At 41.3% G+C, this 13,959-nt stretch overlaps 1 protein-coding gene across 2 annotated transcripts in view; it reads right to left on the minus strand.

Moving 5' to 3' along the window:
• Positions 1 to 321: 321 nt before the first annotated feature.
• shq1 (SHQ1, H/ACA ribonucleoprotein assembly factor) overlaps positions 322 to 13,959 on the minus strand; it is a 120,582-nt gene continuing 106,944 nt past the window's right edge. For both annotated transcript variants that reach the window (XM_062969709.1, XM_062969710.1), the window contains exon 12: positions 322 to 2,745. In XM_062969709.1, the coding sequence (XP_062825779.1) occupies positions 2,091 to 2,745 (655 nt within the window). In that variant the 3' untranslated portion in view covers positions 322 to 2,090. The remainder of the gene's footprint in view (positions 2,746 to 13,959) is intronic.

Below are 13,959 nucleotides of genomic sequence, written 5' to 3' on the forward strand. Positions count from 1 at the left end.
TAAACACCAAAATGCCTGAACAAAGTCAGACTGAAGTAGAAATTGTCCCCTCAAAAATAGAAAGGAAAGGTTTTGGATAAAATAAAGAGTAAGATTTCATTAGCACGTAATTTGTCACTTTTCAGAAAGAAACAGAGCTGTTCTGAGAAAAGGAAAGCAATTTTTCTCAAGCTGCCAGCCACTAAATGATTGTGCAAATATGAAAAACAGGACTCTTCACCTTTTGCAGAATTTTCAAAGCATTCATGCTTTGTCTGAGAACATGGTATAATCCTATTTCTATTTTTAATTGATACAAGTCAGACACATTAAGAGAATGTGTTTTGGTCTTGTGAAATTATTTATTATGTCTCTGCCAACTTTGGAAGAGACACATTAAACATCTAAAAAAGGGAGGGAGGAATGGACGCCAAATAGCATACTCTGTCATTGCAGATACATAAAATGCACATACAGTGTTCCCTTACTACTTCACGGTTCACTTTTTGCGGATTTGCTGTTTCGCGGTTTTTCAATAAACTCTAAAATAATATTATAAATCATTAAAAATTACAATTTACAGTCTAAGGAAGGGGGGAAGGAGAAGCCAAAGGGAGAGAAAATGAGCTCAAGTGGCAACGGGAGGAGAAGGAGGTGATTTATCAATACACAATTGGTTGATAAAGACTTAAAATAGTGTACAACTACTAAAATAATGTATAAATATTAAAATAAATATAGTATCCCTACTTCGCGGATTTTCACTTATTGCGGGTGGTCCTGGAACCTAACCCCAGCAACAAGTGAGGGAACACTGTACTTTTGTCTGGTCCTAGCAAAAAGAGGCTTAACTGACAAATAACATGGTGAAGATAGGTTAGTGACTGAAACAGAAAGATACATTAGAGTTTAAGCACTGTCATTCAATTATGAAGTCTTTTTCGGTGAGCCACAAGAAAAATTGCAACTAACAAACATTTCCTGTCTTTCAAATTTCACCTTTTTTTTCATTTCAGTCACAAGGCAATAGCAGAGTAATGACAATTTAAAGCCACCTCTTCATTAAAGGAGAAAGTATTCTGGCTACTGCATTGCCATTAAAAAACAAACAAACAAAATAAATGAAATCATGTTTCACAAACACTAGTGATAAACACAGGGCTGTGTACTTACCCAGCAGTGAGGATGGCAACATTGACTCAGGTTCGCTCCTGTCATTTCACATTTTAAATTCATCCCATCCATTTTGGCATCAATTTGCAAATTTTAAAAGACTACATGGAAATGGGCATAAACATTTATGCTCATTTCATATTACCTAATAGATGCATTTGTGCAAGGAATGCCTCCAAATACAATGTCTTTTATGTTATGCTACCTAATACGTGAACTTTTGCGCACAACTCTGACAGAAACGAATTGCAAAATTTAGAGAGCTGCCTTTTTCATTTGCATACTTCTTTAAGAAGTGCAAATTAGGTAGCTTTGCATTAAAATATTAACAGAATAGACATGGAAGGAGCTATACAAAATATCAGGTTACACTGGCATGGATTATGCTATGCACGCAACAAATATGGAAAGATAAGTTTACTAAATCCAAATGTCTACAACCTGCAAGTAGACTGGACACTTCAATATGGTTAAAAAGTAAATAAACAAAGCTGTAATACTTTTTGGCAACTGGGAACCAAGTTAAAGTGCAAAGTATAAACAGACTGCATTTACATCTAAACTTACTGTATAACCAATTTACAGCACAGAAGCCAACAATATTCACTGTTTTAATACAATTAGCCTCTTTTAACATTAATTGAGAATCGCAAAAGTTGTCAATTTATTTATTTGATTTATATCCTGCCTTTTTCCTTATGTAGGACCCAACATTGTCTATGACATGTATAAGGCATTCATATTTTAGCTGGGTGGATCAAGTGAAAATCAATACAGGAAAATCAATACCATCTTTCACAATGACTTTTGATTAAGAACACACAGAGAAATGGAGAGTAAATTCTTTAAAAATCCTATTTTGTCTCTGAATGTTTAAATGAACCATAATAACCAGAGCTGAAAACCGATCCATTACAGCCTGCTCCATCCACGTTTGCTTATGAATCTTGGTTTGCAGTGGCAAGAAGCAGAAGCGAGCTGTGCTTTGGAGTCACCTCCAAGAAATGTCTCTCTCCATTAGGATCCAGAGAAGGTCCTGGAGCTGTGCAGCTTGTCCCTGTCTCTTGCAAAGTGCTGCTGCCATCACCGCTTCCCAGAGAGCAACCTTCAGGCTCCTCTGTAAGCCTAATTGCAGTCTGCATTTGGTTTCCTAATTCCTCTATCAGTTTCCCAGGAACAGATGTAGATTGTAAAGGAGGCTTTGATTTCTCATTCCTAACATCTAACGTCAAAGCGTCTGTGTCTCGCCTTAATCCATTACAGTCAATAAGTGGGGTTGTCCTCTCGTCTTGGAGTGTGCTTTGTAAAGGATTTATTTCCCCATCTTCGCTGGCTGAGGACTCTTGTTCCTCTGAATCAGAGCCTCCTGTCTCGCATGATGAAGTGCTGCTTGAATCTTCAGAGTCACTCGCCTCTTCTTCGGAGGGAGGTAGCGGCTGCTTATAACCGCCTGCGCCCCTGGCTTTTAACTCCTTTTCTTCCTCTTCCACAAGAAGAGCAGCTGCTTCCAGCTCGTTGAGCTCCAAACCTAATTTGGCCTTCGTCAGCTCTGTTTGCTGCATACATTCGGCAAGAGCTGCCAACTTCTTTGACCTTAAAAAGAAAAAAAGAGGAGGAGGGAGGTTGACAACACACAAGGCATTTTAGCATTTGACTGCCACAAATGCAGAGATAATTGAACCAACTGACTTAACTCATGACAAGGATATAATTAAGCAATAATGAGAACTCCTGTTACTGGGACTAGGAACATTTCCTAAACAGTGATGTGCATTCCATGTATATCCCTGTTCTTTGATGAGTTATTAAACATTTGCTACTGTTGTTTTTATGTTTCTTCAAATTGACTCTGACTCATGCCAATCTTTTCATGGGGTTTTCTTGGTAAGATTTGTTCTGAAAGGGGTTGTCCTCTGAGGCTGAGACAATGCAACTTGCCTAAGGTCACTCAGTGGATTTTCATGTTGAAGCCGGAATTAGAACTAAAATCAACCAGAATCTAGTTCGACATTCAAATCACTACATCACACTGGCTCTCTTCATAATCATAAGAGGAATTACATCTCATATCTGGTGATGTGGGGAAGGGCACTGTTTCTAAGTGCAGGACAAATTAGTTTCTTAAGAGGAACAATGCCAACCGAGGGCATGTGTAAGTAAAGGTAAAGGTTTTCCCCTGACATTAAGCCTAATCATGTCTGACTCTGGGGATTGGTGTTCATCTCCATTTCTAAGCCGAAGAGACGTCATCATCTGTAGACACCTACAAGGTCATGTGGCTGGCATGGCCAGAGCAGTACCTATTGATCTACTCACATTTACATGTTTTTGAACTGCTAGGTTGGCCGAAGCTGGGGCTAACAGTGGGAGCTCATCCCACTCCCTAGATTCATACTGCCAATCTTTCAGTCAGCAAGTTCAGCAGCTCAGTGGTTTAGCCCGCTGCGCCACCGAGCTTGTGTACACTACCCAAACAACCCAGCTGGAATTGGATTATTCAGCCCCAAAGCTGCCCTGGATCCATCCTGCTGGTATCACACCAACTTGTAATGGAAATTGTTTTGCTATCCATACCTCAAATTTTCACCAGCACCATTTTTAGGGGTTTACACTAAATTAAGAAACTGAACACCCTTTTTTTAGATGCTTGCCAAAGTGAGGTTTTGGGCTCTTGCTCCTATTCTATATGTACCGTACTTATTTAAGACTTTAAATGTCATTACTAGCACCTTGAACTCAGAACGGAAACATACTGGCATTCAATTCAATTTCTGACCAAAACCTGATATATGATTTCCAGATGTTCTTTTCCTTAAAGGAAACTGCTTCCTTTAAAGTTCTACAACATGGGGCTATAAGACATTGTTCCACAAAACGTAATGGGTTCCTCATTTTTTATAAAATTCTACAGAATTTTATATTTCAATATATTTCATACTTTAAAAGCAAAAAGAAAATCCAGCCCCTGCTCTTTCAAGTCTTCTCCACCCAAAACATCATGCCTGTTCCACACATTAACTGTGACATCCTTAGTGTAACAAAATATTACTTATTTTCCCATTAAACACTTGAAAGAACAAGGTAGTTTATATTCTGGTTTTATCAGTTACTTATCTGTTCTTGATGGATGGAAGAAGGGAGCAGTTGGAAAAAGAAGTATCTCGACAAGTGACATATTTAACCTTTTAGCACAAGAGAACATTCTCACATATTTTGCACTGCTTTACAACCAAACTGTGGCAGTTAGAGATAGTTTGCTTGGCAAAACTAAAAGCAAGAAGAGAAAACCATGTTCCTACCTTTGAGTACTAGGTGGTGATGGCAGATGGATATCACAATCAGCATTTGCTCAGTTGCTGAACACCTGATGTCAACAGCCTAACACCATCTACTAAAAAGTAGATCTTCAGAGATCTTAATGCTTAATGCTGAGTGGTACTCCTAACCCCCAAACATTGCTTTCTGGTGTCCTATGGCAGGGTTGGAGAATATTTTTTTTCTGCCATGAGCCATTTGGATATTTTCAGCATCATCCGTGACCCATACAAAATTAGAGGAAGGGGAGGGTCCATGGCAGGTGGAGGAGAGAGAAGCCCAGGGAAGGGAAGCCACATTTGACCCACAGGAGGAAGGGGGCATATGGGCAGGCCTGACCAGCAATTGCAGGCTAGGAAGCCTTGGCAACTTCTCAGGTGACGTTACAACCTGGGCAGAAGACAGAAGCGGAGCATGGTTGCCAGGCAGGGAGGGGCAGGCAGGCAAAGGGGTGACCAGGCTGTGGGGAATCTGTCCCGGTTGTGGGTCCTCCTCTGGCGGGTCAGTCTCCCCACCCCCTCCAACAGCATCTCTAAAGGAGTCAATCAGTGGCAACGGAAGGAGGGAGACAGTCAGGACAACCACTCCCCAGGGCTGATCACCACTTGTGCCGAACAGAGAAGAAGAGAGCAAACGACAGAAAGAGAAAGAGAGAGAAGTAGTGGATGCCACAGAGCCAGACCAAATGACTTGTGATCCTTCTATGGCCTGTGGGCTGGACATTCCTCACCCCTGCCCTATGGTAAGAGTAGATACCTTATCCAATTCCCCTTACAACACCATGCTGCATTTTGCCTAGCATCTCCCCTGATAACTTTAACAAGAAAAAAACTTTATTAACAGTTCTGATGGAACCAAGGAGGAAGGGAACGTGCAAAAAAGATGCCTAGATGGAATTCCAAAAAAGTACAAAAGAAAAGATTTATTGGCACGACACAATTCAAATTCATAAGATTTAAAAACCACACCACTATATTCTCTGGTGCAGGGCTTCGTAAACTTCTTCCATTCCATTTTTACATGACCCCAGGTATCTATCTATCTATCCATCTATCTATCTATTTATCAGTGAAAGTATGTTTGTATGCATTTATCTGTGCATGTATTTTCCAAGATGGCTCTCACTTCCAGAGAGCCCTGTGAACCCCACTGAAGATTGATCTGAACCAAACCTGGCACACATACTCACCATGACCAACAGAAAATGCTTGAGGAGTTTGGGGGGGGGGGGACGAAAATGTTTAGACCTATATATGAGTATATAGGGTAAATCAAATCCAGATGTTTATGCTGGCTGAATGCCTTTAAATACTCTCACAGAAACTGAAGCGGGTTGCACTTTTGCTCATCTCAGGATGCAAAGAAGCAGTGGGATCAGACACAAACCACTGAGGAACTTTCAGTTATTCAGTACAGTGACCCTCTCCTCTTATGCTGTTCACCAAGAGCTTAGGCAGTAGTTTGGCTACTACTTGAGATTCTTTAACTCAAAGTAACAGTAATTGAACTTTGGACCTCATATATGGGCTCTGCTGCAGAGCTGCAACCTTTCCCTTAACACTCTTATAATTGGGGTTGAACTGAAACATTCTTTTGGAATATTTTTTTGTAAGATGTTGCACTGCCTCCTGTAATGGATGCAATTTAGTAAACGGTGAGAGCATGAGAAACGTTATCCCATCCTTTCCACACACTTTAAGTAAAATTCCTGTAGGAGATAAAAAAAATCACTGTGCGTTATACTGAGTAATTATCCCCCCTGGGAAATAGAATATAAAGATCTTTAAAATCATTCAGCTGAGAGAACAAGCACTTTAACTTTCGCCTCGCAGGAGTTGTGTATTACATTATCAGCTGTTCGCTCCGGTGTCATTGTGTCATGCCTCGCAGGTTAGCAGGGTTTGGCAGAGGAAATGAAACCCAGTCAGTTACGGCAGGATTTATAGCAGACCTGCTGTTGCAGGAAGTGGTGAAAAGTTGATTGATAGCCTGAGACAAAACTCTACTGCAAAAAAACAGGATGTATGCCTGCTATTTATACCTGGTTTCCATTTCTTTCTTTCTTTCTCCCTCCCTCCCTCCTGCTCCATATTTCATGCAATTTTATTGCTTTTCGTTCCTTTTTTTGTTTTTTAAAAAAGCTTTTGGGTGAAGAATGCATTCAATCTGCAAACAGTGCAGACATTTCTTTAGCTTCTTCCCCCTGCCGGCCGCTGTTTTATGACACATCCCAGGGCAATGAACCTTTCCTAATTATTGTCCCGCAATAGTTTAGGTTAGGGAAGGAAAATATGGCCTTAAGGACTTACTATTACAACTCAACTATCACCCTGAGCCCCCAGTGATGCAGCGATGCTGAGCTGCTGAACGTGATGACCGAAAGGTCAGCAGTTTGAATCTGGGGAGCGGAGTGAGCTCCCGCTGTAAGCCCCAGCTTCTGCCAACCTAGCAGTTCAAAAACATGCAAATGTGAGTAGATCAATAGGTACCACTCCGGTGGGAAAGTAGAATTGCAAACAATGGACTGTCTCTTTGTGTGTTAACGCCAAACTCGTTTGAAGCAAGTGAAGAGTAAATAAACTGAGAATATAATGAGTTAACAGGTGTGAGGTCTGGAAAATGTTACTTTTTGGGAAACACAGTGACTCGAAAAACTCAGACATTATAGGCAGTGGTGGTGTTAGAAGGAGATTTGAGCAGTAAAAGCTTTTTCCAAGTGCTGGAAGAAATGCTCATGCATAGTAACACCCAGCCATTGTTTGGTAAATATCAATCAATGCCAATAATAAATGCTCACAACTGAAGCCTACGTGGTTTAAGGGCCGTTCTCTCTGTTCAGAAATCATCATTGAACGTACCTGGCACACACAGGGAACTACTGTATATACCCAAGTATAGACCGAGTTTTTTAGCCCTTTTTTAAGGCTGAAAAAGTGTCCCTCGGCTTATACTAGGGTGAGGGTCCTGGCAGGAAAGTGTGGGGCTTAAAGACCAGGACCCTCACCTCGAGAGAGGAGGAGAGGCAGGCCTCTTCTTTCCTCTGGGTACACCAGTCGTGGGCTGCCCTTCTCCCGCTCCCTTGCGCTTCCCTTCCCATCCGTGGAGCAAGGAGAGCGAAGACATGCTCCATGGAGGCTGCGTTTGCTCCCGTCTCCTCCCCCACTTCCCTTCCCCTCCGTGGCTGCTCTGCTGCTTGCCTTCTTTGCCTGCCTGCAAAAAAGAAATCTGAGGCAAGTCTGCTGAGCTCTTTCATTGCCTTTTTTCTCCTTCCTTTTCCTCTTCACTTTTCCTCCTTCTCTTCCGCTCCTGTGTTGTCCCTGGACCAAGGCATGTTCCAGGGAGACTGCCTTTGCTCCCTCCCTCCTCCTTCGCTTCCCCCCTCTGTTCAAAGCCTGGCTTTTTCCTGCCTGGAGGAATCCATTGTTGGGAGGTGTTAGTTAACACATCCCAACAAAGGATTCCCTCAGATAGAAAAAAGCCAGGCTTTGACGCTATAAGCCCATTCAATGCTAATCAAGGTGGCCAATTGCAATATTCACACTTACCTCAAGCAGACAAGAGTTCTTTCCCCACCCTGAACATTCCATAGATACTGATTGATTCTTGTCTGGAATTCCCCTGCTTTTTGAGTCTTGTTCTTTATTTACTGTTCTGATTTTAGAGTTTTTTAATACTGGTAGCCAGATTTTGTTCATTTTCATGGTTTCCTCCTTTCTGATGAAATTATTCACATGCTTATGGATTTCAAGAAAAGGCATGCTCCACAGAAGTAAGAACAGAGTAAGAAGAGACCCCCAAAGACCATGTAGTTCAACCCCCTCCTGCTCCCATGCAGGAAAAGCACAATAAAAGCTCCCAAAAGTGACAATCCAGCCTATGATGATGATGATAATGATGTAGGAAGAGACCCCCAAAGGCCATGAGTCTAACCCCCTCCTGCTCCCATGCAGGAAAAGCACAATAAAAGCTCCCGAAGTGGCAACCCAGCCTATAATGATGATGATGATGACAATCTAGATCAGGGGTCCCCTAAGGCCCGGGGGCCGGATGCAGCCCTCCAAGGTCATTTACCTGGCCCCCGCCCTCAGTTTTATAATAGAATATTTTTATATCAGTTTTAATAATATAATATATTGTATATACATATAATATTGATAATAATCTTATGTTATACAATATAATACTAATAGTAATACCATATAATAATATTAATTATATGTTATATATTAGATATTATATAATAGTATAGTGGTATAGTTCAATATAGTAATATATAATGCTAATATTGTGTTATGCTAATAATATAATATATTGTATGTACATACAGCTGCTCTGAGTCCCCTTCGAGGTGAGAAGGGTGGGATATAAATGTAGTAAATAAATGCAGTAAATAAATAATTAATTTTAGACTTAGGCTCAGCCAAGGTCTGACATGACTTGAAGGCACACAACAACAACAACAATCCTAATTAACTTGACTATCTCATTGGCTAGTAGCAGGCCCACACTTTCCATTGAAATCCTAATAGGTTTATGTTGGTTAAAATTGTTTTCATTTTTAAATATTGTATTTGTATTGTTCTTTCATTGTTGTTGTTGTTGCACTACAAATAAGACATGTGCAGTATGCATAGGAATTCGTTTGTATTTTTTTTTAATGATAATTCGGCCCCTCACCAGTCTGAAGGATTGCGGACCGGCCCTCTGCTTAAAAAGTTTGGGGACCCCTGATCTAGATGATGTAGAAAGAGACCCCCAAAGGCCATATAGTCCAACCCGCTCCTGCTTTCATGCAGAAACACTACAATAAAAGCCCCAAAAAGTGGCAACCCAGCCTCTAATAATGCAGTTCATTTTTTCTGCCTAAATGGAGTATTTTGCATTTGTCCCTATTGAACTTCTTTTTGTAGCTTTTGGCCCATCTCTCTAATCTGTTAAGATCATTTTGAATTCTGCTCCTGTCTTCTGGAGTATTAGCTATCCCTCCCAATTTGGTGACTACAAACTTGATTATCATGTCTTCTAACTCTTCATCTAAGTAAAGAAAAATAAAGATGTTGTACAGAACCGGGCCTAGAACGGATAAAGAGAAAGCAAAGCAAGCACTCAGGAAGGAAGGAAAGAAAGAAAGAAAGAGGCAGAGACCATTTTTATTTTTGAAAGTTACCAGTAGCAGTTGCATTTCCCACCCTCGGCTTAGAGTCAAGTCAATAAGTTTTCCCAGTTTTTTGTGGTAAATTTAGGTGCCTCGGCTTATATTCAGGTCGGCTTATACTCGAGTATATACGGTATATCCAGAAGCCTGTAAAATCACCACAGGACAACAACAAGGAAGTGGTGACAAATTATATAAGCCACAAATTGTTTAGGGATTTATGAGATAGACTGATACAGAAGAAGGGTCCACAGATCTTTGTGGGCAATTTTAAAAGTCATTTAAAGATCATTTACAAATAATTCATTATAAAGTATAGGCCTATAGATGTTTCACCTGTGAGGCTGAAACAGTTCTTTCCTTTAGTCCCATAGTACAATATACCATATATTGCTTTGCCATCTGATAAAAACTTTGTTTCAATGTTGCCACCACTTCTCCTCAATTCGAAATCTGGAGCAATTAGGGTATTCTAGCGTGAAAGGGTGCACGCACTGGAAATGTGCACAGAAACTACAGAGCAACACGCCCACGCCTTTGCAAAGACAAGCAGCAACGTTATCAGAATGAATATTACATATGTTGGGCTCCCAGCCAGATCAGCAAACTTCAGTACTCCAGAAGCATTAGAGCAGCCCAGGGGTCTGGCTGGGAGCCAGACACACGCATTACTCATTCAAACAAGACCCTGGCATTTACTTTCTGAGATGTGGAAGCAATCACTCGTCTCCCAGTTCTGCTGCAAAACAGTCCTGAGACCAAATGAGATGCAGAGAAGCTTATCTGCCCAGGCGAAGAAAAAGATCATTTCCTGTCACATGAGCATCCCCAACAGGTTTCCCTTTCTGTGACGAACAAACAGAAGGCAAACACCTCCTCATCAAAGGAGCACAACCACAATGTCAAGTGACTGAAGCAAGCACACATTTTGGAAAAGCATTTGTGTAGCCAAGAATGGCCCTTGGACTGTTGGCCCAGGAAAAGAAAATCCTTGCCAAAATAAGCTGAAGATGCTCTGAGGTCTTTTTGGTGGTGGGGGGGGGGGTGGCATATTTTCCAGCAAACACATTACGCTGCCAAACAATGATTTCTCCCTTCCAAAGTTTCCATTATTGTTTTCACATTGACCTGATTTTTAAAAAATGAAAGCTCTCATTCATTGGGACTCCCAGAATGTTCATCTCCTTGCAGGCAAATCTTCAGCTCTAACTATAGCCCCAGGCCCTTTCTCTCTGAGAGTATCAAAGCTTGAGTTTCATCTTCCTGCGAAATGAGTTCATGTTTTGCTTCCGCTGGTGTAAGCACCCTCGGTTTTTGTCTCCCTTCCCCTATCCCGTCCTACTTTCCCTATCGGCTACTTGCTCCCTTTGGAAAAATATTCCCTCTCTGTCATAATTTTCCATGATTCCCCTTGAGTAGTGGGGACTCTCTTTTTCTTTGAATAAGATGGATAATATTCACAAACTAAGCAAATTCTGCCCTTTTTCCTTACGATGTATTTCAATACTTTGTTTGCACTAACATATCAAAAATTAAAACCCTATGAGAATAGGTACATGATTGTAGACTGATACATAATGCACATCCTGAAACAGTCATACCTCTCTCTATCCCATTCATCATTTTAAAAGAATAGTATGTAACAGCACATAAAAAGGACTGCGAAATAGTAAGGTCATGTCTCCATAGCCATTTAAATACAGTCCAGTTTCCAAAAGAATCTTAGGAAATGATGGGTGGTAAATATACTGTAGGTGTTAAGAAAGAAGGAAAGAAAGAGGAGGGAGGGAAGTGGGGAGGGAAGGGAGAAGTCCTGTTATAATGCCACATGCATCAGAAGTGGCGTGATTAGAGTGAAACTGGAAATGGCTCCTCTACATGTAATGATTGCATAAAAGAGAGGATTTCGGCATGTGTTACTGATTACCTGAGAATGTACAGCTAGTTTTGCATATCCCCCAGGGTTAGGGGCAGAGGTCTCCTGTGGATGTGGAATATCCGTGAATGTCTCCTCGACCTTCTTGGAACAGGAGGGAAGAAGGGGCACTATAATCTGCAGTGGACTTAAAAGAGTGCAAGGAAACACCTCTCTGTCTCTTCACTCCTTTCAAAGACAGAAGTCGGTAGTCAAAGGAGGTGCAGAGAAAGATGCAGGAAGGGAATCCTAGCCAAGTTTGCAAAAGACACAACACTGGGATGGGTAGCTAATATATTGGAAATAAGACCAGAATTTTAAAAGGCCTAGAAAAACTTGGGCAGTAATTAATAATATGAAATTCAATAGGATCAAATGCGAAATTTTAAATGTAGGCCACAAAAACCAAATGCAGATGTCTGGGATGGGAATCCATGGCTCATCAGCACTACATGCAAAAAGGAGATTGAAACTGTTGTTGAACCACAGGTTGAACATGAGTCAGAAGTGATGCTGAGGCACCGAAGGTGAATGCTATTTTAGCCTACACTGATAGAAGCATAGTTTCATAGAATCATAGAGTTTGAAGAGACAACGTGGGCCATCCAGTCCAACCTCTTGCCAAGAAGCAGGAAAATCACATTCAAAGCACCCCTGACAGATGGCCAGCCAGCCTCTGCTTAAAAGCTTCCAAAGAAGGAGCCTCCACCACACTTCATGGCAGAGAGTTCCATTGCTGAACACCTCTCACAGTTCGGAAGTTCTTTCTAATGTTCAGGTGGAATCTCCTTTGCTGAAGTTTGAAGCCATTGTTCTGTGTCCTAGTCTCCAGCAAGGGAAGTACTATAACAGCACTCCTATATTCTGTGCAGGTGGAGTACCAGATTCAGTTCAGGACACCTCTTTTTAAGAAGAATATAGACAAGTTGGAGCAAGTTCAGAAAAACATAAGGATGATAAAAGGTTGGGGAACAAAACACATGATGAAAGGTTGAAGGAACTGGGCATGTTCAACTTGGTGAAGGGAAGACTGAGAAGAGACATGACTGCACTCTTTAAATACTTCAAGGGTTGCAGGCTTGTTCTCTGCTGCCCCAGAAGGTAGGACCAGGTCTAAGGGTTTGAAGTTACAAGAGTCATTTTTGACAGGGAGAGTGGATGAGCAATAGACGTCAGAAGCAGAGGCATCAACACTTTTCAAGTGATAAGCGAAGGAAGGAATACTAGAGAGAACACGTGCCCTTTTGTTTTACTTCTGTTTCTTTCTTTGCTCTATGCGCTCAATGTCAGGGGGTGATTTTCAAATAGAGGCTGGACAGCTACCTGCTGGAGATGCTTTAGTTCAGGCCTGCATAACCTGTGGCTCTCCAGGTGTTTCGGCCTCCAACTCCCAGAAGTTCTAGCCAGCTGTTCCAATGGACAGGAATTCTGGGAGCTGAGGTCCAAAACACCTGGAGGGTAGTAGATTGTGCAAGCCTGCTTTGGTTGGAGATCCTGCATTGAACGAAGAGTTGGACTCAGTGGCCCATGAGGCTCTTCCCAATTCTATTATCCTATTACTCTAACTCCACGCCAGATGCCATGCGTCAGCATGACATAGAATAGGGAGCTATGCTAACCACAATCTTGAGAATGCTCTCATGCGCATGTGTATATACACCTTAAGAAATGCCTGGAATTGAACCGTGAATTTTCTGTTTGCAAAACACTGTGTTCTGCCATTTAATTATAGTCACTCCTTGCCAAACCCGACTACTGCTGACAGAAACCTGTTAAACAGGAATGTTCAAGCAAGCTTTGTTTTTTCTTTTTTGTTCTTATGTAAAAGTAAACAAACTTTGTAATTCGATGTTCCAAGTATCAAAAATCTATTTGCTGCTAAGTAAGGCAAGATTACCGGCAAAAGGCAACTACGCCAGTGGCAGAAAACTGAGCCAAGCTGCAGGCAGCACAGTGCAAACAGCTTCCCAAGAGAAGAACTCAAAGACGTGGTACTGCTCAATAGTCATTAGGCATTAAAAGAGAAAAACAAAAATGCTGTGTGAATGGGACCCCAGGCAGCTTGGCTGAGAGAAGAAACTGTGTGAAGCAAAGCAGAGGGACAGAGGGACCCAGTAAATGTGCCCTGAAGTTTTAAAGCTCTTCTGATAACCATTTAATTTCGTAAGATTAAAGCCACTCATTTTTAATTCTCCCGTGTGATTAATTGAGTCTTGTGATTACATTAAGGTGTGCTCATACAGTAAGTACATTTGTAGTAATGATAGCTTATTATTATGCCAGGAGTGATCCTACATAAACAAGCATAATAAGGTTTTTTCAAAGTGTTGTGCATGGTAATTATCGGCTGTCGTAGTGCCAACTGCTTAAGGAAAATGTTTAATTGAAAGCTAAATTGATCTTATGCACGTTTTTCGTTAAC

This window comes from Anolis carolinensis, chromosome 2, assembly GCF_035594765.1.
Source record: "Anolis carolinensis isolate JA03-04 chromosome 2, rAnoCar3.1.pri, whole genome shotgun sequence".
Classification (NCBI taxonomy): Eukaryota; Metazoa; Chordata; class Lepidosauria; order Squamata; family Dactyloidae; genus Anolis; species Anolis carolinensis.